The 23,954-nt window shown below is 46.6% G+C and overlaps 1 protein-coding gene across 1 annotated transcript in view; it reads left to right on the top strand.

Moving 5' to 3' along the window:
• The window catches only part of ATP10A (ATPase phospholipid transporting 10A (putative)), a 183,317-nt gene that overhangs the window by 104,559 nt on the left and 54,804 nt on the right, over positions 1-23,954 (top strand). The window contains exon 3 of the mRNA XM_018065847.1: positions 19,186-19,271. Coding sequence (XP_017921336.1) covers positions 19,186-19,271 — 86 coding nt within the window. The remainder of the gene's footprint in view (positions 1-19,185; positions 19,272-23,954) is intronic.

The raw sequence follows: 23,954 nt of genomic DNA, 5'->3' as shown, positions 1-23,954 counted from the left end.
TGCCAGTGGTAAGCTTTGAAATAGGGATGTGTGAATCCTTCAACTTCATTTTTCTTAGGATTATTTTGGTTATGTGGCACTCCTTGTGATTCCACATAAATCTGAAAGTTGACTCTTCCATTTCCACAGAAAAGGTTGTTGGGATTTTGACAGAGACTAAATTGTGTCCATAGATTACTTAGCTTAGGCATCTTAACAATATTAAGTCAACAATGTTTTATATTTTTCACTATATAAGTCTTTTGTCTCCTTGGTTAGATTTATTCCCAGATATTTTATCCTTTTACATGTTGTTTTATTTAATTTCCTTTTCAGAATGTTTTTCCCTAGTGTATAGAAACAGCTGAACTTTTGTGTGTTGAACTTGTACTGTGTGACTTTGCTGAATTTATTAGTTATAGTACTTGAGGATTCCTTGAGACTTTCTGTGTATAGGATCATATCATAGGTCACTTTCCTAATAGATACAGGGCTATTCAGATTACCTGTTTCTTCAATGAGTATTGGTTGTTTGTGTCCTTTAAGGAATTACACCCTTTTATGTAATTTGTTGAATTTATTAACAGGCTTTCATACTTGCTCAATCCTAATACCGGTAATTTGTGTCTCTCTTTTTTATCAGTCTAGTTAGAAGTTTATCAGTTTTACTAAGGCTCTCGAAGAACAATCCTTTGATTTCAATGATTGTTCCCTATTGTTTTTCCTTTTCTTTGTAACTGATTTCCAATTTGATCTTTATCACTGTTTTTCACTTACTTTGTTTGTCAAGGTTCACTGTAAGTTCACTGAGTTAAAAACATTCTTCATTTCTTTTTTTTAATTAATTTTTTAATGAAACAAAGATGAATATTTTTAATGATAAAAGGTAAAATTCACAAAGAAGGTAGATATCATAAACCACCAGACACCTTAACAACAAAGAAACAAAGATACATAAAGCAAAAATCAGAAGAAATACAAGGGAAAGAAAAAATATGTAATCACAGTGAGACATTAACGTTTTTCTGAGAATATTTTATCAAGTATAGACAAAAATAAGAACAGGAGCATCTTGAATGATGTCATTAATAATTTAAATAATATATTTATTTTTAATTATTGATATTAATCATATCCTACACAATTATATTTGAAATTTTGTATCTTATATGTTATAATTAGATGTCCATAGGACATTTTAAAAAACTGGCAAAAAGATAAACATTACTAAATTTCAAGAAGTATAATTCATTTTTGTGTGTGTGTGATTCAGTTATACATATGCACATATATTAGTTTTTTAATTATTTTCCAGTACCAAATAGGTATTACAAGATATTGACTATATTTACCCTATACCATAAACCATTGCTGCTTGTTGCATATCTTTTTTTTTTAAGTTATAAATCTGACATTCTATTCATATTAAGTGAAACAAGTGGAATCAAAATGTCATAAAATTTTCAGTTAGGCAAAATTTCATAAGTTTTCTAAATATATGTTATACATATTATTTATATATATGTATACAAAAACTCTTCTGTTATGCTTGATAAAGGCTTGAGAAAGAACATCAAAAGAAGAGATGGAGAAATTGGAAAGCATAAACTAAATGAAATGATATCACTGAATGTAACATAGAGAAAGTGAAACAAACTATAAAAGTAAAAGATACTTATAGAGTCTGGTTGTTTTTAAATGTGGCTGCTCATTAAAAACATATCTGGAGCTCTGGCCAAAAAAAAAAAACCAAAAAAACAATACCTGGACATTTATATTTTTCAAAAAATTCCAAGATAATTCTGATATGCATCTGGATTTTATAAAGTGATTATAGATTTTATAGGTGATTATAGGATTTTATAAAGTAATTAATGGTAGTTTTGGTGATATAAAATTCTTCAGTTTTTCTGTTGATCAGTTGTGATACAGTGATATTAAGTGAGTGATAGTTATATAATCACAGTGTCGCAGGAAGGGGGACCCCCTTCCATGGCCCAGAAGTGGGCTCTTGTCCAACGCTCGGAAATGAACATGTGTCGAGGAGACACATGTGCTGACAGAGCAAAAGATTTTATTGGGAAAGGGCACCCGGGTGGAGAGCAGTAGGGTGAGGGGACCCAGGAGAACTGCTCTGCCATGTGACTCACAGTCTCGGGTTTTACGGTGATGGGATTAGTTGTTTGGGTTGTCTTTGGCCAGTCATCTGACTCAGAGTCCTTCCTGGTGGTGCACGCATCGCTCAGCCAAGATGGATGCCAGCAAGAAGGATTCTGGGAGGTGGTCGGACACGTGGTGTCTCCTTTTGACCTTTCCCAAACTCTTCTGGTTGGTGGTGGCTTATTAGTTTCTGTTGCTTACCATTGTGGTTATCTGGGTCATGAAGATCTTTTTTGTACAGTTCTTCTGTGTATTCTTGCCACCTTTTCTTAATATCTTCTGCTTCTGTTAGGTCCGTACCGTTTCTGTCCTTTATCGAGCCCATCTTTGCATAAAATGTTCCCTTGGTATCTCTAGTTTTCTTGAAGAGATCTCTGGTCTTTCCCAGTCTGTTGTTTTCCTCTATTTCTTTGCACTGATCACTGAGGAAGGCTTTCTTATCTCTCCTTGCTGTTCTTTGGAACTCTGCATTCCAGTGGGTATATCTTTCCTTTCCTCCTTTGCCTTTAGCTTCTCTTCTTCACTCAGCTATTTGTAAGGCCTCCTCAGACAACCATTTGCCTTTTTGCATTCATTTTTCTTGGGGATGGTTTTGATCACTGCCTCCGGTACAATGTGATGAACCTCCATCTGTAGTTCTTCAGGCACTCTGTCTATCAAATCTATAGATCTAATACTATGGATGGAGGTTTGTATAGTGGGAGGACTTTGAAGAACAAAGTCCAATACTTTGGCCACCTAATGTGAAGAACTGACTTACTGGAAAAGACCCTGATGCTGGGAAAGATTGAAGGCCGGAGGACAAGGCATTGACACAGGATGAGATAGTTGGATGGCATCATCAACTCAATGGACATGAATTTGAACAAACACCAAGAGATAGTGAAGGGCCGGGAAGCCTAGTGTACTGCAGTCCATGGGATCACAGAGAGTTGGTATATGACTGAGCGATTGAACTGAACTGATTCCTTACCATGACCTGTCGTAAGACAACTCTTGCAAATGGTTACTATGGTGCCTGGCCAGGGAGGATGGTTTCAACAGTGTACTTCCTGTAACAACTCCCCCACCACCCCCGCCCTCCCCAGAGACTTCTTGGAAACTGGGCAGAGGTCTCTTTTCTTCTGTAACTTCTTCCTACTGTGCATGGGCGTAGGCCTGCCTAGCAGAGCAGAAGTCTCTCTCTACCTGATCTGAGTTGAGGTGTTCTGTGCCTGAAACCTGCATTCACCCTTGTGAGAAAAGGTTTTAGCCTGAAACTGTTGCCCTCTGTCAGAGAGGAAATAGACAGGGGCCAAACAGGAGGCCTAACAGGATGGTCATCACTAGGCCCCAGAAAGAAAAGGCAACATTTTGGGTGAGGGCTGCAGGGTGTGTGACTTTCTTCTGATTGATTGGTGGTGAGGCAACAGAGCAGCGCTCCAGGAATCTTGTGCTCAGCCTGTAGTTACCATCCTCCACCTGGGTGGGGGCCCCGGTTCTGCAGAAGGACTCGAAGATCCTGTTATGCATATTTCTTGAGTAGGCACCAGGACCCTGCCTCAAGGCTATACCACCATTTGATTGCTCCGCCTCTGTTTCTGTATCCCCTCCCTTCCCTGATCAGCAAGTGTTTGAATCTGCCCTTTGGGAGTCAGGTCTAAGAGGCTGGATGAAGCCTGTAACCTACAAACAAGAGACAGGGAACACAGAAGGGATCTGTACTCCAGATCTCCATGGAGTCCTGCTCAGTTTTAATTCAGGGACCTGGGCAACTATGACTCTGATAACTTCCTGTCAAAATGGGGCATAGAGTTTGGAGAATAGACACTGAATTGGAAGTACTCCTGAATTCCAAGTCCTAGATATGAGTCTTGTATGATTAAAATCTCAATCTCTTGGTCTGCCATTTTGGTGTAACAGACCCAGTTAGAAGTAGTTGGAAGAGTGACAGCTGGAATCTTAATAAGTGAAAGTAAGTGAAATAAGTGAAAGTCGCTCAGTCATGTCTGACTCTTTGCGACCCCATGGCTATAGTCCATGGAATTCTCCAGGCCAGAATACTGGACTGGGTAGCCTTTCCCTCCTCCAGGGGATCTTCCCAACCAAGAGATGGAACCCAGGTCTCCCACATTGCAGACGGATTCTTTATCAGCTGAGCCAGGTTACTGGAGTGGGTAGCCTATCCCTTATCCAGGGGATCTTCCCAACCCAGGGATCAAATCCAGGGATCTGCAGGGGATCTACCCAACCCAGGGATTAAACCCAGGTCTCCCACATTGCAGGCAGGTTCTTTACCAGCTGAGCCACAAGGGAAGCCCAGAATGTTAATAAGACAAAATAAATCTCATTTCTTTTCAGAAGAATAGGCGTGAAACCCAGTCTGGACCTGGCACTTTGGGGAGACTTGTAGCCAGTTGCCTAGTTTTATAAAAAGTAAGGCTGTAGTTACCAGCTGCCTGCAGACATTGTTTTGAGAATGTCTGTGGCATCCAAGCCTGACACGACTCAGAAAGCAAGTTTTTAGCAGACAAGTATTGCTAGTCTGAAATTACACCCGTAGTATCACCTAGTTATTTTCTTGGATGTCTGAACCATAGCTACTCTATTTTGACTTTTAATTGTCAAATTCTCCTTAATAGCCAAAGCAGATGTCACCATTAATGATGTCAGTGTTTCTCTAGGTATGAGAACATACAAGAATTTGGACTCAAAATCTCCTGAAAAGATCTAGCTACCTGAAGGGCTGTTCTGCCAGTTTTTCCCAGAGCAGAGTGCCTGGTTCCTGATTTCCACCCTGAACTCCTGAAGTCCTTGCAGTGGCCATGGTTTAATCTTTGTAGAGGTAGATGCCAAGTGTCAGTGTTCAGTTGGCAGGCCCCCTTCTTGATTAAACTTGACCATGATTTTAAGGGGGGCATTTCATGACCGTTTCATCCCATGGTGCTGAGAATGTCTGTTCTCAAGTCTGGCAGAGATTTTGCTGACAAGCCACTCAATGTGCTGTTACTGGACTAGGCCATAAAGCAGTATCCAGAACTCTCTGGACCACCTGTCTTACTAGCCTCTTGGTCAAGGAAAGCGTTCCCTCTTGTTGCTTCTTCCCATATCTAGAGTTACACCGTTACCATCATCAATCTCATATGGAACTATATATTATTTTATCAGAGGCCTCAGTCACACGTTTGTCAGTGTAAGAAACAGCAATTTTGTAAAACAGGTGAAATACAAATAACATAGCAAGCAATATTAGTAAAGTCGTAAGTAAGAGTTAAGCTAAGAAGGTCAATCAGATGTAGCCCAGTATATCTCAGGTCATCTGACTTAGTCTATTCTATATGAATCTTTATCTTCCAGAGAAATTATATATTGGCACTGTCTATAAGTCACATAGCCTGGTTTCCTGATTATCCTTAGTATGATTTAATTGTTTCAAACATAGAGGAGGCTTTAAAACTAAATTACCATAGCCTGGTGTTATCTATATAAATCCATCCCATAATTGTGGGCGATTTTTTCCTTTACTGGAGCTTTGCTTGTTGCTCTGATTGAGCTTGAGTAATGGAAGAAAACTCAAATTTATGGCAGAGTCGGAGTGAAAGTGAAGTTGCTCAGTTGTGTCCGACTCTTTGCAAGCCCATGGACTGTAGCCCACCAGGCTCCTCCATCCATGGGATTCTCCAGTCAAGAATACTGGAGTGGGTTGCCATTTCCTTCTCCAGGGAATCTTCCCGACCCAGGGATTAAACCCAGGTCTCCTGCATTGCAGGCAGACGCTTTAACCTCTGAGCCACTAATTAGCAAGGTAAGGGGATCCCACCTAGTAATATCAATAGTGACCTGAATATGACAATTTTTCTTTTTAAGTAAATTTTCTTGGGGCCAACTAGTCTGAGCCTTAGAGTAGAGAAATTCACCAAGGGACCCAGAACTAGACACAGGTAATTGGATTGATTTCTAAAACTAGCATAGAATCAGGCCTATGATAGAAAAGCATTTGATTTATATGCAAAGGTCCAGGAAGTCAAGAAAACATTGCAAATTATAATATGAATCAGGTCCAGCATCTTGGGCAAACTGTCTACCTCTGATGTCATCTTCTTCCCGTCGTGGTATAGTGCAGTTTCTCCTGTTTGAGCATCATTTTAAGATAAGATCAGGTCAGCTGTCCTCTGTATAGAATAGTCTAGTGTAGGGGCCTTTGAAGTGGGAATTAATCCAAGGGTCAATTTCCCTTCAATTTCACTGTGCATGAGCCAGTTAAGAGTGTCTGATAAAAAGGTTCTTCCATCCAGGCTGGAGACAGCCCCTTAAATTATGTCTTTTTCCAGTCCTGGTTGCAGGTCATAAGGCATCTGATCTTTATCTAAAGAAAAATTACTGAGATAAGCTTCAGAAACAAACTTAGGGTGTTTTTAAGAATTCAGTTAAATTTAACATTAATATTGCATAACAGCAAAGAACTATCCAAGAAATGAGTCTTACTAGATACAAACCTCCATTAACAAACTGGGATTTAACATTTATTGAAACATCTTTTTCTTCTTAAAATTACCCTAATTTTTATCGAATATAACCATATTAAGGCTAGTGTGTTTGCAAATGAGTCTGCTCTCAATAAATTTGGCCTGATGATTTGTATAGCCATAACTGATCATAGACTTTTTGCTTTGCTGAAACTTTTGAGTTTCAGACTGAAGTTTTAAAATAAAACAAGGCTGGGAAAGTCATGCCAAAGGCTTATGACAGATTTCTCCTATCAAATCTAGGTGAATTCTTCCCTTTTCAAGTTTTCAAAAATTCCCTGAGTTTTCTATACCTGTTAGTTAGATAACCTTCCTAACTCATCTGATAAAAGTTATTGGAAACCTAAGAGTTTCCAATCTCTGGAGGAGTCAGATAGAAAATATAGTTGTTTTAATCTGTTTATAACATATAATTTTACCAGATTACTGGCATAACTAGTTTTAGGGAAAGGTTTTCCCTACTCCTGGAAAACACAGATTCAAACCTGTAATTTTTCAGCTCAAAACCATCAAAGTTGTAACCATTTTCACTGGTTTATTCAGTCCTTTTGTTGACTTTTGTGAAGTCATCAAGTTTCCCATTAGACTACCAGGACATATCAGAATGTTAGGAACTCCATATAACTTCTAGGATATCTATATTTGTAATATTTATCATACATTATAACCTGAGATGATTTACTACTCATTTGATAATATTTCCCTTATAATATAACCAACCAAATAAACATGATTAGTTTAATATCTCTCTTTGGGATGTTTCAGTGGCCCTCTGAAGAATCCCAAAGTTAGCTAGAGGTCAAAAGAACTTCCACAGAATTTGATTTAGGAAGTTTTGTCAAAAAAATCAATCAAAAGTGTTTAGAATATTTGGTCAGATTTAGTCAGTGCTGATGAGTGTATCACTTAGCTTGCTGCCATGTCATCATGGGCATATATACTGAGGCTTGAGGTCCAGTGAAAGTCAACTCTGCCATCTTGGACCTAGTTGGCTCTGAAGTCGATTCCACCATCTTGGATCTAGTTGGTTCTAACCAGTTTTCATATGTGTCATTCCTAACAAAATCCATTTATCCAGCTAATTGTGATCCAGTTTTTCCTGATCATGCATAACTCTTTTAAAATTTTTTTCATACCTTCTTCTACTGAAAACACATCTTAGTTTCCCTGAAGTATTTTCCATAATGAGGGACATTTCTTGTTGACAAAGTTATAATGAAATACAGTCTTAATTGACCTCTAGTAAACCTAGGTACAACAGAAGTATTATTGATGGTTCTAAAGACATGTTCACTTCATTTCAGTTGCTTTGTCATGTCCGACTCTGTGACTCTATGGACTACAGCATGCCAGGCCTCCTGTCCATCACCAATTCTCAGAGCTTGCTCGGACTCATGTCCATTGAGTCAGTGATGCCATCCAACCATCTCATCCTCCCGTTCCCTTCTCCTCCCACCTTCAGTCTTTCCCAGCATGAGGGTCTCTTCCAGTGAGTCAGTTCTTCCCATCAGGTGGCCAAAGCATTGGAGTTTCAGCTTCAGCATCAATCCTTCCAGTGAATATTCAGGACTGATCTCCTTTAGAATGGACTGGTTGGATCTTCTTGCAGTCCGAGGGACTCTCAAGAGTCTTCTCCAACACCACAGTTCAGAAGCATCAATTCTTTGGCACTCAGCCTTCTTTATGGTCTAACTCCCATATCCATACATGACTACTGGAAAAACCATAGCTTTGACTAGTGGAACTTTGTCAGCAAAGTAATGTCTCTGCTTTTGAATATCCTGTCTAGGTTGGTCATAACTTTCCTTCCAAGGAGCAAGCATCTTTTAATTTCATGGCTGCAGTCACCATCTGCAGTGATTTTGGAGCTCAAAAAACTAAAGTCTGTCACTGTTTCCACTGTTTCCCCATCTATTTGCCATGAAGTGATGGGACCAGATGCCATGATTTTAGTTTTCTGAATGTTGAGTTTTAAGCCAACTTTTTCACTCTCCTCTTTCACATTCATGTCTGTGTTACCAGGTATTAATTTAATGATATTGAGTATGGTGCCCTATCCCTGTTCTTGTTGGTTATCTATTTTATATATTGTAGTGTGTATATTTTAATCCCAAACTCCTAATTTATCCCATCCTTTCCCCTTTGGTAGTTCTAAATTTGTTTTCTGTGTCTGTGAGTCTCCGTTTTGTAAATGAGTTCATTTGTATCTTTCTTTTTTTAGATTTCGCATACAAACAATATTATATGGTATTTGTCTCTCTCTGTCTGACTTACTTCACTTAGTACAATAATCTCCAGATCCATCCATATTGCTACAGATGACATTATTCTGTTCTTTTTTATGGCTGAGTAATATTCCATTGTATGTATGACCCCCCCCCCCCATCTGCTTTATACATTCATCTGCTGATGGACACTTAGGTTGCTTCCATGTCTTAGCTATTGTATTAATAAATAATGCTGCTATGAACATTGGGGTGCATGTATATTTTTGAATTATAGCTTTCTCCAGATATATGCCTGTGAGTGGGATTGCTGGATCATCTGGTAACTATTTTTAGCTTCAGGATCATTGTAAATGTGGTGATTTAAAATCCCTATGAGCCTGATCCTAGTCTTGTTTTTATTGGTTCTTATTGCATGATGCCTTATCTTGTGTTATGATTGGTTATCTCTGAGTATGTGTCTGACATTGTATTTGGAAATTTATTTTTTATAAATCATTTGAGGACTAGTGTTTTAAATATACATATATGTGTGTGTGTGTGTGTGTGTGTGTATATATATATATATATTTTTTTTAAGTGAGACTCTGTTTTGTTCATTATCTAGGCGTTCCCGCAATCTGGAATGACCTCAATCCAATGCTAGGTGTTGATATTTTCTGAGCCACCCAGTTGACTCTAAGCTGGGGAGCAGTTTGCACAAAGGCTTGCTCTTTCTTCTGGTTCATTCTCTTTCTCTGGGGATCCATGCCCTTCTATTGGCAAATTCTGTGGTGGCGGAAAAATAGCCCCCAAGAGATGCCCAATTCTTAATCCCCTGAACCTGGAAACATGTTGTGTTATATGACAAAGGGAAATTAAGATTGCAAATGGAATTAAATTGGTTAATCAGCTGTCCCTGAGGTGGGACAGTATTGCTAATTATCCTAAACTATTGAGGCAGGCTCCTCATAATCACAGGAGCCTTTAGAAGTAAAAGAGAAGGCAGGACAGTGAAGTCAGATGCGGCATGAGAGAAGCTGTACATATAGGAATAGGGGCGGCCTCCGAAGCTGCAAGAAGGGCAGCGGCTGCTTTTCTTCTGGAGCCTCTAGAAGGATCACCACCCTCTGGACTCCTTGGGTTTAGCTCAGTGAGGCTCCTTTCCAACACATGATCTCCAGACCTGGAAGAGCGCACATTTGTTCCAGCAGGAGAAGGAAACTGCCTCAGGCCCTCCACTCACCACCGGTGTCACTGGCTCCACTTGAGACCAGAGGCTCCCCCGAGGGAAAAGAGGCCCCAGAGATCAATCTCAACTCCCCAGAGTTTCATCTTTTCTAGATTTGATTCTGCTTCACCTTCTTGTTTAACCTGTGACACCTTTGGGCAGACGTTTTTGATATTTTGGCCTGTGTTTCTGTTTGCTCCAAGCTGGACATCTGGTCCAAATTGCCTATCTTTCAAGTTGGACTTTTTTTTTTTTTTTCCATGAATTACACTGAGTGTACTGGTCTGGTTGTGCTTTAGAATTCCACATTTCTGCTGCCCTTTTGGTCATTTCCCAGGTTAGTGCAAGGGCTCCTGAGCTGGCCTCTTTTGATGTCCTCCTTCCTGGTTTTCTTCAACACCAGCAGTATGACTCTCTCCTAACATGGTTCTGCTTGGGAGCCACCCTCAGGACCCACTGGCTTGTAAATGCACGCCAGGCTTCGGTTCCCTGCCTACTGCCCTGTGAAGGGTGAGTGCCTCACATCACCCATCACCTACAGTGATGAAAGTTGGACCGGAGGCCCGTGGTAGGTGTGGATGAAAGATATCACCTGCCATACCAGTAAACAAAGGGCTGGTCCAACCAGCAAGCCATTACCTGGGGGTGGCGGACCCAAGGAAACCCAGGATGAAAACAGTGCTTGCCCTGCAGCCACCCCCGTATCTACCCCACAGATGCCCCTGAGGAAACTTCAGCATGGGAAAGCCCAGGATACTTAGCTGAGGTGTGTATCTCAGGAACCAATTCAGTGAGCCCAGACACTTGTATTTTTCCCATACATAGAAAAGCACTAAATTCCTTAACTTGAGATTTCTGGTTTTCTTTTGATGTTCTGACTCTTTTATTGCAAAAACTATTATATATCCTCACCTCCCCACTCCACCTCTTCAGAAAAATTTCTCAGGGTTATCTGAAATGCTGTGTCCTAGCCTTAAAGTCTTCAGACTGCTGCTAAGTCAACTTCAGTTGTGTACGACTCTGTGCGACCCCATAGACGGCAGCCCACCAGGCTCCCCCGTCCCTGGGATTCTCCAGGCAAGAACACTGGAGGGGATTGCCATTGCCTTCTCCAATGCATGAAAGTGAAAAGCGAAAGTGAAGTCGCTCAGTCGTGTCTGACTCTTAGTGACCCCATGGACTGCAGGCTACCAGGCTCCTCTGTCCATGGGATTTTCCAGGCAAGAGTACTGGAGTGGGGTGCCATTGCCTTCTCTGACTATCTGCCGAATAAACCATAACTCTTAACTTTTGCAAAATGCCAGGGTGAATGAATCACAAGCTGGAATCATGATTGCCAGGAGAAATATCAACAACCACAGACATGCAGATAATACCACTGTAATGGCAGGAAGTGAAGAAGAACTAACGAGCCTCTTTTTGAGGGTGAAAGAGAGGCATGAAAAAGCTGGCTTGAAACTCAACATTCAAAAAACAAAGATCATGTTATCTTAGTTATCTATGGGAAATAGAAGGGGAAAAAGTGGAAGCAGTGACAGATTTTCTTTTGGGGGCTCTAAAATCACTGCAGACCGTGACTGCAGCCATGAAATTAAAAGACACTTGCTCCTTTACAAGGAAAGCTATGACAAACATAGACAGCATATTAAAAAGCAGAGACATCTCTTTGCTGGCAAAGGTCCATCTAGTCAAAGCTGTGGTTTTCCCAGTAGTCATGTATGGATGTGAGAGTTGGACCATAAAGAAGGCCAAGCACCAAAGAATTGATGCTTTTGGACTGTGGTATTAGAGAAGACACTTGAGAGTCCCTTGGACTGCAAGGAGATCCAACCAGTCCATCCTAAAGGAAACCCATCCTGAATATTCATTGGAAGGACTAATGCTGAAGCTGAAGCTCCAATACCTTGGCCACCTGATGGCATCACTGACTCAATGGACATGAATTTGAGCAAACTCTGGAAGTCAGTGGAAGACAGAGGAGCCTGGTGTGCTGCAGTCCATAGGGTCGCAAAGAGATGGACAGGACTTAGTGACTGAACAGCAACAAGTCAACTTCTAGGTTGTGCATTTTTTCCAGTCCACATTGGAAAATGAGACTAGCCTGCCAACCGGCAGAGCAGATCACCTCGGCAGTGCCAATTCAGATGTGTTTTATGTGGTAGCACCATGTTGAATTACATACAGTTTCTTTTAAGAGGACTGTTTTAAAGAACAACCCTCATTTAGGTTTTGAAGTTGGTTTTCTATAAAAGCAACTCTATCGCTTAACTGTCTAAAGGCATAGCCAGCCCTTAGATACTCTTAACACGTTTGATAAAAGAAGAAAATGCACCTCTGCTGGCAGTGACAGCCTACAGTGACTGCATGGAGCATTTGTGGTGAGAGGGAAAGAAAGGCTTTTAATTTTAAGAATTCGGACTCAAACCCAGCACTCTGAGCCTCTACACTTGGCCTACAGCTTTGAGGCTTTTTGAATGTGAACCAGCAAGGAGGCCAGGGGACAGAGGATGAAAGGGGGGAAGGGAAGAGGGGCTGAATCTTGCACTTTTAAGTCAGATTTAACAAATGAAAGGCTTCCCAAAAACCTTCATATCCTTGTCATGAAAGACAAAGGGAGGTCCCCTTGATCTCAGGGCAGGTTACTTGTGGCAGGAAAATTTGCAACTAGAAAAAGAAGGTGGCAGCCCAGACAGGCCTGGATCAGGTCTTTACCAGCCGGCAAAGACACTGAGCTCAGGAAGCTTCCTGAGAGGCCCGCTGAGGCCCCCCTGACGCCTGTGTGCTGTCATCTGTTTCCCTGGAGACACTGAGGGTCAGGAGCTGCGGTGGCCTCAGAAAAGCTGCTGTGTGCGGGACTGCCCGCCATCCAGGGTCGCTCACGGGCTGCTGTTCCAGCCTCCCTGTGCCCTTATGTATCTGGGACGTGTTCAATGATACGGTCACACTACTGCAATTACAGATTAGCTACTTAAACGTGTTTTGTCATCATTTCTGCTGTTTCTGTTTGTATTGGGCATAAACTTGCAGCGTTACACTGAATATACGAAACAAATTGGAGAGAAGACTCTTTGGTTAGAATCATACATTTGACTTCTCCTGCCCCCAGGACCAGAGTGCCTTTAGTTTCATTCGTGTTTTTAGTTATTTAATAAAAACTGATCCATCAGGGTGATCCTGCTGTGTGCCAGAGGACACTGTGGGAGGCAATTTCTTTCTTATTTCAGGCTGATTGAAACTATTGATTTGGCAGTCCAGTTTTTGCAGTAAATAAGTAAATTCATTCATTCATCCCTTCATTCAGTATTGGGCCATCTGCCCTCTCTTGCATGCCCGAAGCACTGACAGGTACTGAAAATGGAAAGACAGAGCTGGCATAATTATTCATTCATTTGGGTTAAATGCTTTGTCTGAATTAATGCAGGTATTGTTCATCCATTGTCAGTAAGGAAGCAGCCAGATTATAGGCTATGAAGAAGTCTTTTGATATTGCTTCTAACTGAAATACTTGTAGAAGTATTTCACTTCTCCACATCTATATTCACACTTGTAGAAGAGGGACGGCTTTCCAGAACACAGAGAGGTCCCCCAGGCCTCCTGCCAGCCCCATCTGCTGCAACACGAGGTGCAGGATGTCTGGTAGGCAAGGGGTCCAGGCCTCCAAGGACTCAGCAGGGAGCACTGGGTCTGTTTGGAAGTGTGTGATACGGGAGATCCTTGAAAAAGAAGCATCTGTCACCCCTGGGCCGTGTATTCACCAGGCCCTGTGCTGGTCTGGGGGAAACAGAACTGTCCTCAGGGAATCCAAGGGCTCGGGAGGAGCCAGTGCTGGGGCCACACAGGCTCAGGGCAGCAGCAGTTGGCCTGCCCAGCCTCGGCCGGGGGACTGTCGCCTCCTGGAGCGCTGGGGTGGGCAGCCAGGTGAAGTTTGGTGGGGGCATGGAAATCCACGTGGAATGGTGTGGGCCTTCCCCAGGCCCCCGGGTGTAGGAATGGCTGCTGGGAGGTGTGGGGGCAGCCGGCAGGGAGCCCGCCGGAGCCCCCCGGAGCCCCCCGGGCAGAACGTGTCTGCTGCGTGGAGGTACAGACCTCGCCCTGCAGGGCAGCAGCCGTATAGAGGGACCAGCCTTTGAAGGCCACCGTGGGGTGGTGATGTTGGAGCTGGACGTGGAGGCGACCCCCTTGTGTGCAGGAGCATTGTGACAGGACATAGCACAAAGGACATCTTCAGGACAGAGTCCCAGAGGCGGAGACCAGAGGGAGCCTTGTACACGTGCCCCTGTCTGGGCTCCGGGCTCTGTGTGCCCTCTCCCTGTGTGCTTGCATCTGAGCTCCGTGTGCCCTCTCGCCTGTGTGTCTGCGTCTGGGCTCCAGGCTCCCTGTGCCCGCGTCTGGGCTCTGGGCTCCATGTGCCTGCATCTGGGCTCTGGGCTCCGTGTGCCCTCTCCCCTGTGTGCTCGCATCTGGGCTCTGGGCTCCGTGTGTCCTCTCCCCTATGTGCCCGCATCTGGGCTCCGTGTGCCCTCTCCCCTGTGTGTCCACGTCTGGGCTCCAGGCTCCCTGTGCCCGCATCTGGGCTCTGGGCTCCGTGTGCCCTCTCCCCTGTGTGCCCGCGTCTGGGCTCCAGGCTCCCTGTGCCCGCGTCTGGGCTCTGGGCTCTGTGTCCTCTCTCCCCTATGTGCCCGCTTCTGGGCTCCGTGTGCCCTCTCACCTGTGTACCCGTGTCTGGGCTCCGTGTGCCTTCTCCCCTGTGTGCCCACGTCTGGGCTCTGGGCTCCATGCGCTCTCTCCCCTATGTGCCCGCTTCTGGGCTCCATGTGCCCTCTCACCTGTGTACCCGCATCTGGGCTCCGTGTGCCCTCTCACCTGTGTACCCACATCTGGGCTCCTTGTGCCCTCTCTCCTGAGTGCCCGCGTCTGGGTTCCGTGTGCCCTCTCCCCTGAATGCCCACGTCTGGGCTCCATGCTCCATGTGCCCTCTCCCCTGTATGCCCGCGTCTGGGCTCCGTGTGCCCTCTCCCCCGTGTGCCCGTGTCTGGGCTCCAGGCTCTGGGTGTCCTCTGATCTGCCTCCTTTGAGACCACATTGCCCAGAAACCAAGGCACACATCCTCACTCCAGAAGCTCCATGGGGAGAGCCAGGCAGGCTCCTGCTTGGACACATGCTCATCCCAAAAGCATAGCAATGTAAACTGTTTAAAGAACTTCTTTTATGATGAAATATTATGTGTCTGCTTCAGTGGACTATAAATGCCCTTTTGCAGACATCACTGCTTCTGTTTTAAGGTGGAAAATGTCGACGTTCGCTTGTATGGGATATTCATTAGTAATCCGTTTAATGCAATTGGGAATCTCAGTATGGATAAGAGAATCTTCGTGATGAAGCAGGCGTTCATTCAGTGACTTCTCTGGGCACTGTTGAGTCAGACCCTGGCTCCCCTGTGGGGTTGACCTGGAACGTGGCCCCAGGGGTAGCTGGTCGGCCTGAGAGGGCGCCAGGCGTCAGGGACTCTGGAGGGTCTGCAGGGAGGGGTGGCCGCGCGCCCTGGGTGAGCTGGCTCACCAGGCTCTCCACTGCCCCGGTTTCTAGGGAATGCAAGCTCAAAGGCAGGGCTCAGGACTCTCCCCATATCACTGCCCTGCCTTCCTTTCCACCTGTTGAGGTCAAATCACTTGGTCCAAAGCAGCTTTGAAAATGTTTGCGGTAGAAACCATGAGCATAAGGTGCTTGCGGGGATGTGGAGACCGTGCGGTGAGCGCTGGCAGCACACTTGGCAGAGGCGTGGGCGCGCTGGGCACGGGGAGCGGGCGGCAGAGGCTGCCGCGTGACCCCTGCTGACCACGCTGCTCCTGCAGTGCCCCCGGCGCCAGGACCGCTGCGGTGGGGGGGGCGGGGGGGGGGCGGTTAGAATCATCTCTGCAGTCGTGGACCTGTGATTCCACAGGTCTCCAGAGACTTGAGAGCCGAGTCTAAATGCCAGGAGGCCCGCAGTTCTTGATCAGAAGAACCAGGAGTAGATCCTAGGGCTCCTGGTTTTTTTTTGCTCCAGTTTTGAGTGAACGATGCTAATTCTGCATCCAAGGGCATTGCTGAAGATGGGAAGGGGGTACATTTAATTGACACATGTTTTTGAAAACATTAAAACTTTAAGGCATGTTTGTTTGGCAATTTCTGTCGAACCAATTGTACACTTTTCTGGCTTATACATATTCATATATGTATATATATCATCTTTATATCTATGATATCTACATCATGTTTTCTTAGTAGTGCAAGGCAGTTTTGGCAAGGCTGCTGAGCTGGATGTCTGAGAAGCTGAGGAGCCTCCCTCAGTCACCCCCGGCCACGTGACCGTGGGCATGGTCCTTCATCACCCCGCATTAAAAATCGTTTGAAAATGGACCTCACTGTGGTGCTGTGAGGGGTGGTGAACAGCGTGTAGCTCGGTACGCGGCATTTAGTGAGCTCTCCGACGCTGCAGCTGTAGCTGACGAGCATGATGACGACGCCAGGGCTGCGTGTGTAGAGGCGTGCTCGGTGGCTTAAGCATGAGGGGCGCTATGTATGTGCTGGAGTTCCTGGACTTCTGAGCTAGGTGCTACTTGATGACTCATCTCTGTTCACAGTCAGTTCTCAGTGTTTGTTTATATTTGCTTTCTTTAAACTTTTTATCGTGGAACCCCTTTGTTATGTTGAACTGTTTGTTTTTTGGCCGTGCCACGGGCTTATGGGATCTTAGTACCCTGACATGCCCCTGCAGTGAAAGTGCGGAGTCCTAACTGGACCTCCAGTGAATTCCCCCATTTTAGCCATTTTTGAATGTGCAGTTCTGTGATATTAAGTACATTCAGAGTCTCATTCAGAGTCTTGTGCAGTTACCCCCACCATCCATCTCCAGAACTCTTTCATCTTCCCCATATTAAAAATATGGAGTTAGCATGCTTGGCATAGAATGGTGGACTGGACCTTCTGTCCTTGCTCTGGGGCTGGGTCAACAGGAGCTTGGCTGGTGGGTGACTTGGGCACCACCTTGAACACAGTTTGGCAGGAAGTAGATGGGTAAATGATTGGGTGGAGAGAATAATAAATATATTTCTTACATGGGGGTATTTAGAGATTGTCAGTTAAGTTGGAAACAATCAAGGTAAGTAGAATTTTCTCATCCAAAAGTGTGCTCCAGACACAAAACTCTTTTTAAATGGGAAAGTTAAAGATGGGCTCTATATTATATTAGTTTGTTAGGGCTACAGAGTGGCCTAAACAACAAATTTATTTTCTCGCAGTGCTGGAGGCCGCAGAGTCCAAGGTCGAGGTGTCCACAGCATTGCGCTGTTTGAAGCTCCTCTCCCTGGTTTGTAGATGGGTGTCTCTGCCCTCTTTCTTTTCAGTCATCCCTCAGCACACGCGCGCGCGCGTGTGTGCGTGTGTGCATGTCCACATGCTGGCAGATTCCCTCTTCTTAGCAGGACACCAGGCAGACCGCGTGAGGGATGAGGGCTCACCCTAATGATCCCATTTTGCCTTACTTACCTTTGTAAAGACCCTGCGTCCAAATGCAGCCACATCCTGGGGTACTGGGGATTAGGACTTCACCACGTGGATTCTGGGTGTGGGAGTGGGGAAAAACAGTTCAACCCAGAACAGTCTCTGCGGGTCCCTCCAGGTCTAAAAATCCTCCCTAACAAGCAGATGAAGGCAGGCATCCCGTGCCCTGGGCACACACATTCCCTAGGGCACAGGTTTATTGGTAGAACGTTACAAAGGCAGCTCTGACGCTCCAGAGACAGAATGTTCTAGTCTTTGAGCCATGCACGTTACATTTTTCTTCGAGAGAAAGAATCATAAACAGAGACAGAGTATTTTAAGTCCGCCCTCCCTGTCTGCCAAGAATAACCCTTGTGTGCTGGGGAACTCACCCCCTTCAGGGCTGTCCTGGGCGTTGCATCGGCAGAGGTCTGCTCTGGAAAAGGCAACTGCCTGGCTTCAGGAGGATCCACAAGGCCTGAAATAAACACACTCCTCCAAGCATAGCCGTACTCTGGAGCAGAGCCAGAGGGCATTTCAGTCCACGGAGAGAGGCGCCCATAGCTAATGAAACTTCAAGAAGAGTCTTTATAGTGGCGCTTTCTTTTCAGCTATGGAATTGAGCTACTACTCTGTAGTGAGTTCTTGCAATGTCCATGACACCCTGGAAAAGAGTCAGGCTGACTTTTGAGTCATTACCTTCACAGCGACCTTCTCTGCCAAGTCGGGGGCGCTGTTGTGCTGGAGTAACCGTTACCTGGAAGAGGGGTCACCAGTGTTTCTACCATCGCTCTGATGTTTGAACAGTTAACCTTTTTCTGTGATGCTAGGCTTGCGTGAGCCAAGACAGATCTTCTTCTTTTTTTTTTTTTTAACCACGTGGTGACACTTGATGGGTAAAAGAGAATGGCCAGTCTGATCAAAGCAAGCTGGTTTTAAAACTCTGTAGATGGGCCTCAGTAGTTTACACTGGAGGTGTGTCCCAGTGTCTCTGGTTCGCTGCCTGCCACGCACCCTTCTTGCCTTTTCCCTCTCCACACGCATCTCTCCACACGAGCCAGGTCTCGCTTCATCTCTTGGTGCCAGACTCTAAGTGAAGGGCTTCCTTTGTGGTGAGCTCTGATTTTTTCATCGAGCAGAAAGATAAATGATTGGCTTACACACAGATTATTTTAATGTTATCTGTGAAGAATTTTTAGAGCATGTTGAGGAAATGATATTTTTATCCTAAGCTCCTTTTTTTCAGATGGAAGCTGCTTCTCCGAATCCGTGTAGAAAGTTGGAAGGTGCTGATCTGTCTCAAGAAACGCAACTCATCCCTGCCCTCTTCTACCATATATGCTAAATTTACATTAAAGCTACCGTCCTGTGGGCTCACTGACAGCTGTCATTCACTGTAGAAACAAAAACGCACAGGCCAAGCACTGTGTGTGTGCACGCGCACGTGTGTGTGTGCACACACAGGTTACAAACAGAGTCCTTCATGAAATGCTGCCACTGTGGGTGGGAGACCAAGAAGCAAGTGACTGTTAGATGGACAAGGCTGACCCCAGATCTCTCTAATGTGCTCCTGCTATTATTTTAGGTCTCCGAATTCAATCCTTTGACGTTCACCAGCATAATCGAGTGTGAGAAGCCCAACAACGACCTCACTAGGTTCCGTGGGTGCATGTGAGTATAGACCTCTGCGTGGGCTTACCCTTCTGTTTGACAAACGGTATGAGTGTGTACAGTCGACCCTTGAGCAGCTTGCGGTGTGGGGTGCCAACCCCTGCCAGTGTCCATGGTGGATTGATCCCAGGACCTGCCAGGGTACCAAAACCACAGATTTTTAAGTCCCATAGTCTGCCCTCTGGATCTACACTTCCGCATCTGTGGATTTAGCCAAGCTTGGATGGTGTAATGCTGTGTTTACCGAAAAAAACCCTGCGAATAAGTGGAGCCACACAGCTCAAACCCATGTTGTTGGATGGCCCACGGTGTATAGTGTAAGGCAGCGTGTGTCTATGTGTGAGTGCAGCCTTTCAGGACTGTTGCCGTGTCCCTGAGCTTATGGAGCTGCTTGACAAGAGTCTGTCGGCAGTGGACACTGGTCAGATCCCCTCTGTCTAGCAGCCTGGGAAGGTGGAGGGTGAGAAACACGGTGACTGCACGTGACCCCATAAGTGGAAGCCCAGACGCCAGGCAGAAGGAGCCTGCCTGGGAGGTCATGCCTTCATTCATACTCTCAGCCACTGAACAAGTATCTGCTGAGCACCTACTATGTGCTAGGCCCTTTTTAAGGCTCTGGGGATAATGCAGTGAACTGAATACAAAGAAATGCCTTCCGTCTTGTTTGTTTCACTGTAGTCAGGGGAACACAGAGACATAAACAAAATTAAAAATCCTCGAGCATGTTAAATAAATAGTCCAGCTCCTTGCCCTAAAACAGAGAGACAAGAAAGGTAGATGAATGACATGGGGCCAGCTGCCTGGTGGTCCTTGTTGAAGCTGGGCTGGAGGCTGTCCAGGGGAAGTAAGGCCACCCTTGTGCTTCTGCAAATGGTTGGAAATTCCTGTAATCGAGTTGTGCAGGCCGTGGACAGGCGGCTTGGGGAAAAGGGAGGTGGGGGAGAACAGGGGTCACATGGACTTGTGGAGCTGCCACTGGCGGGGATGCCCCGCCGGGGGGCAGCTGTGTGGACCCAAGCCTGGGGCCGCAGGTGTGATGTGGGGAGCTGGGGCTTCCCGCAGTGTCCAGCTCTGCAGGGCCAGCTGCTTAGGATGCTGCTTAGAGGCTGAGGCGCAGCGTGGCCACCACGGACACGTGGGCAGGGCTGGAGCTCTGCTTCTGGAGGGGTTCCACTGCAAGAGCTTTTGGCATGCACTGGAGGCTTTGCCTGTGTGCATGCAGTGGGGTCCCCATCTTGTTGAGGGCAATGGGAGAGTCAGTGAGTGAAAAGTATGCACCATAAAGGGCAAGAGATGTTCATGCCTGCTGAAACTGCCAGTGCTTACCTGTTCTTGCCTGAGGATCAACTAGAACTTGGAAGGGTTAGATCACCCCTTAAAGGGCCTGGTTAAAAGAGGGTAAAACTCTTAAGAAAAATCCTAAAATGTCAGCTGTAAATTGGGGGGCAGATACTTAGGCCTCCATCTGAAAGTGGTCTTTTGTGGGTTTCCCAGCCCCTGTGCGTACCGCCTACCCCCAGCCCCAGACTTTGTACACATCACACCATCCTTGGCACCCAGGGCCCAGCGGGCAGAACAGAGCAGACCCTGAAGTGAAGGCGGTGGGGGCAGCCTCTAGGGAGCACATTCTGAGGGCATTCTTGCTGATGGGTAACTTTTGGTGACAACTCTGACCTCCTTCTCCAGGCTGTATCGCGGCCCTCCTGCTGTGTGGTGAGACCACCCACACACAATTGTTGCCTGCCCCAGACTGGGACTGGAGCTGGAGGGGCTTCAGCCCCTAGTCAGCAGCTCTCGGTTCTGCCCTCAGGAGCTCCCTCTGTGTTTGTTGGTTGTTGCTCGGTTCCTCAGTCGTGTCTGACTCTGCAACGTCATGGACTGCAGCACGCCAGGCTTCCCTGTCCTTCACCATCTCCAGGAGCTTGCTCAAACTCATTGAGTCAGTGATACCAGCCAACCATCTCATCCTCTGTTGTCCCCTTCTCCTCCTGCCTTCAGTCTTTCCCAGCATCAGGGTCTTTTTCCAATGAGTCAGTTCTTTGCCTTAGGTGGCCAAAGTATTGGAGCTTCAACTTCAGCATCAGTCCTTCCAATGGATATTGAGGGTTTATTTCCTTTAAGATGGACTGGTTTTATCTCCTTGCCATCCAAGGAACCCTCAAGAGTCTTCTCCAACACCATGGTTCAAAAATATCAATCCTTGGGCACTTAGCCTTCTTAATGGTCCAACTCTCATGTCCATACATGACTCCTGGAAAAACCACAGCTTAGACTATATGGACTTTTGTTGGCAAAGTATCTCTGCTTTTTAATACCTCTGTGTTAAACAGGGATATTAACTACATCTGGCTTTTACTGAGGCTGGCTGACTCTGAAGCCCATGCTTTCCAACAAGACAGAGCTGGTGAACTACTCTACTTTATTCATCTGTATAATAGGGAGAATCCAGGAGGCCCTTGTGTCATGGGTGCAGAGCTTTGTCAGTTTAGTATGTGGAAGGCTTTCAGAAGAGAGGGTGCTTAATAGACACTGGCTACTATTACGGTCGTTGCTTCTGGGTCAATGCTGTCATACGATAGAGGAGGGAGAGCCCAGTTAGCAGGGAGGCCGAGGGGAGAATTCGAATACTCCCTGGGGAGGGAGATCCAGTGGACGTGGACGAGCAGGCCGGCAGGAGGGCTTGTCTCCTATGTGAGGATCAGGGAAGAAACTGGTGGAGGAGAGATAGGAGTTGGGATTCCCTGCCTGTGAGGAGCTGGCGAGTTCATCTGGTGGAATGACCCAGCTGATAGAAAAAATGCATATGATAGGAGTTTGGGGAGTAGGAGCTGGATTTAATGGGTTTGAGGAGCCTCTGTCTGTAGGTTGTGTTTGAAGATGGCGACACAGCAGACCAGCGTGGGTCAGGGTCAGAGGGCATGAGAGGAAGGGAACAGACAGCGGTTCCCACAGCCGGGAGCAGGTGCCAGGGATGCTATTCCAAGGGCAGCGCGATGGGAGAAACACAGGAGCCCGGCTCAGGAGGAAGGTGGCCATGCCAGACTCTGCGGGAGCCCTGGAGGGAGGGTCCCGCTGCGGGGGCTGACGATGGGGACGGAGGAGGACTTCTGTTTCAACCACTCTTTCTAGAAACGGGTCTCGAAAAGGAAGGGCCAAGCCGGGAATGAAAGCCTCGAAAAAAGGAGGGACACTTGGTAGGGAGAGAGAAATAACAAAGGCCGGCTGGAGATCTCCAGGGGCCCTCCACGGGCGGGGACTGCGGTGACCCGAGAAGGGGTGTCCTGCGGCCCTCGCCCACCTGCAGCCTGAGCACCGCCCCCATGCCGGCCCCTGCAGCCTTTCTCGGGAAGACGCCTCCAGCAGCCAACTCAGCTGCCCAGGCGGACGCCTCCAGCAGGCACTCCCGCGTCCTCCTCGCTGGCGCCACCCAGTTACGCGGCAAGGGCTGCCGCCTCAGGGACCTCTCCCAGCCCTGGTCCAGCCCTGTTACCCTGTCACGGTTTTTCTCACTTTTCCCAACAGGCCGTCCTCCCTGCTGCTTCCACCAGAGCCTGGCCCACCCAGGTCCTGAGTGCCTAGACCGCCCCTGCAGCTGCGCCTTGCTCTATCTATTGGGCAGTATTTAGGATTTGCTACAAGGATGTCAGGGTGCAGATGGGACCCTCTCGTGGACAGGCCTATCCAGCCGGGGCTCTGGAGCTAGCTGTTGGCTGCGGTGTGTTGAAAACGCCTCCCTCTGTGACTCGGGCGGAGGTCTGCAGGAAGCTTGCTGGGGAGCGGGAGGCGGCTGAGCAGGGCCTCGGAGAGGGGCCTGGGCCCAGGTCCTGAGTCCTCCTCCAGGTCCTGAGCCCTCCTCCAAGCAGAAGGCGGGGAGGGGGCCTCTGCCTGCCTCTCGTCCTGATGCTCAGGCTTGGGGCTGCCCTGGACTGAAGAGCTGCGGCTTAGCCTCAGGGCCAGAGCCTCAGGGCCAGAGCAGCTGCGGAGCCAGTTCCCTGGTTTGTTGGCTTTCTTCGTCTGCCCCTGGCGGCCTGCCTTCAGCCCGGCCTCAGCTGCTGCCCTGTAGCCCCATTCAGGCCACCGGGCAGTCCAGTGGGTTTCACTCTTAATCCAAACGTGAAACCGTAGCTGTTTGCAGCTGGAGAGCTAACCTTGCTTGAGATTGTGCCAAGACACCCCCAGACAGAGTCCCAGCTCATCCCCTCCCCCTTATCCCCAGAAAGTTATCCTGGTTTCTGAACCTTGGCTTCCAGCAAATTCTGGACGGAACAGTGGCTGACAATGGAGTGAAAGACCCGCTGTGAGTTGGAGCACTTTGTGCCAGAGGGTGGGGTCAGCCGTGCGGTGCGGTCCCATTGGGTGAATGCCCACAGTAGGAACATCTTTAGAGGCAAAAAGGGGATTTGTGGTTTGCCCAGGGTTGGACGTGGGGGAGGAATGGGGAGTGACTGCCAACGGGTATAGGGTTTCTTTCTGATGAAAACATTCTAAAATTAGCTGCTAGGGATTACTGAAAAACTCTGTGAATATACCAAAAAACCTGGGCTTTACACTTTAAATGGATGAATTTCACAGTATATGAAACATAGCTCAGGCTTTTAAAAGCCTTAGGTGCCTCATTACTCCAGTGTGCTTTAACGCCCACTGGCTTTTATAACTCTATTTATTTAGTTTTGGCTGTGCTGG

The sequence above is a fragment of the Capra hircus genome, chromosome 21 (genome assembly GCF_001704415.2).
Source record: "Capra hircus breed San Clemente chromosome 21, ASM170441v1, whole genome shotgun sequence".
NCBI lineage: Eukaryota > Metazoa > Chordata > Mammalia > Artiodactyla > Bovidae > Capra > Capra hircus.
The sequence above is the reverse complement of the archived record's forward strand: the minus strand, read 5'-3'. Positions and strand labels throughout refer to the sequence as shown.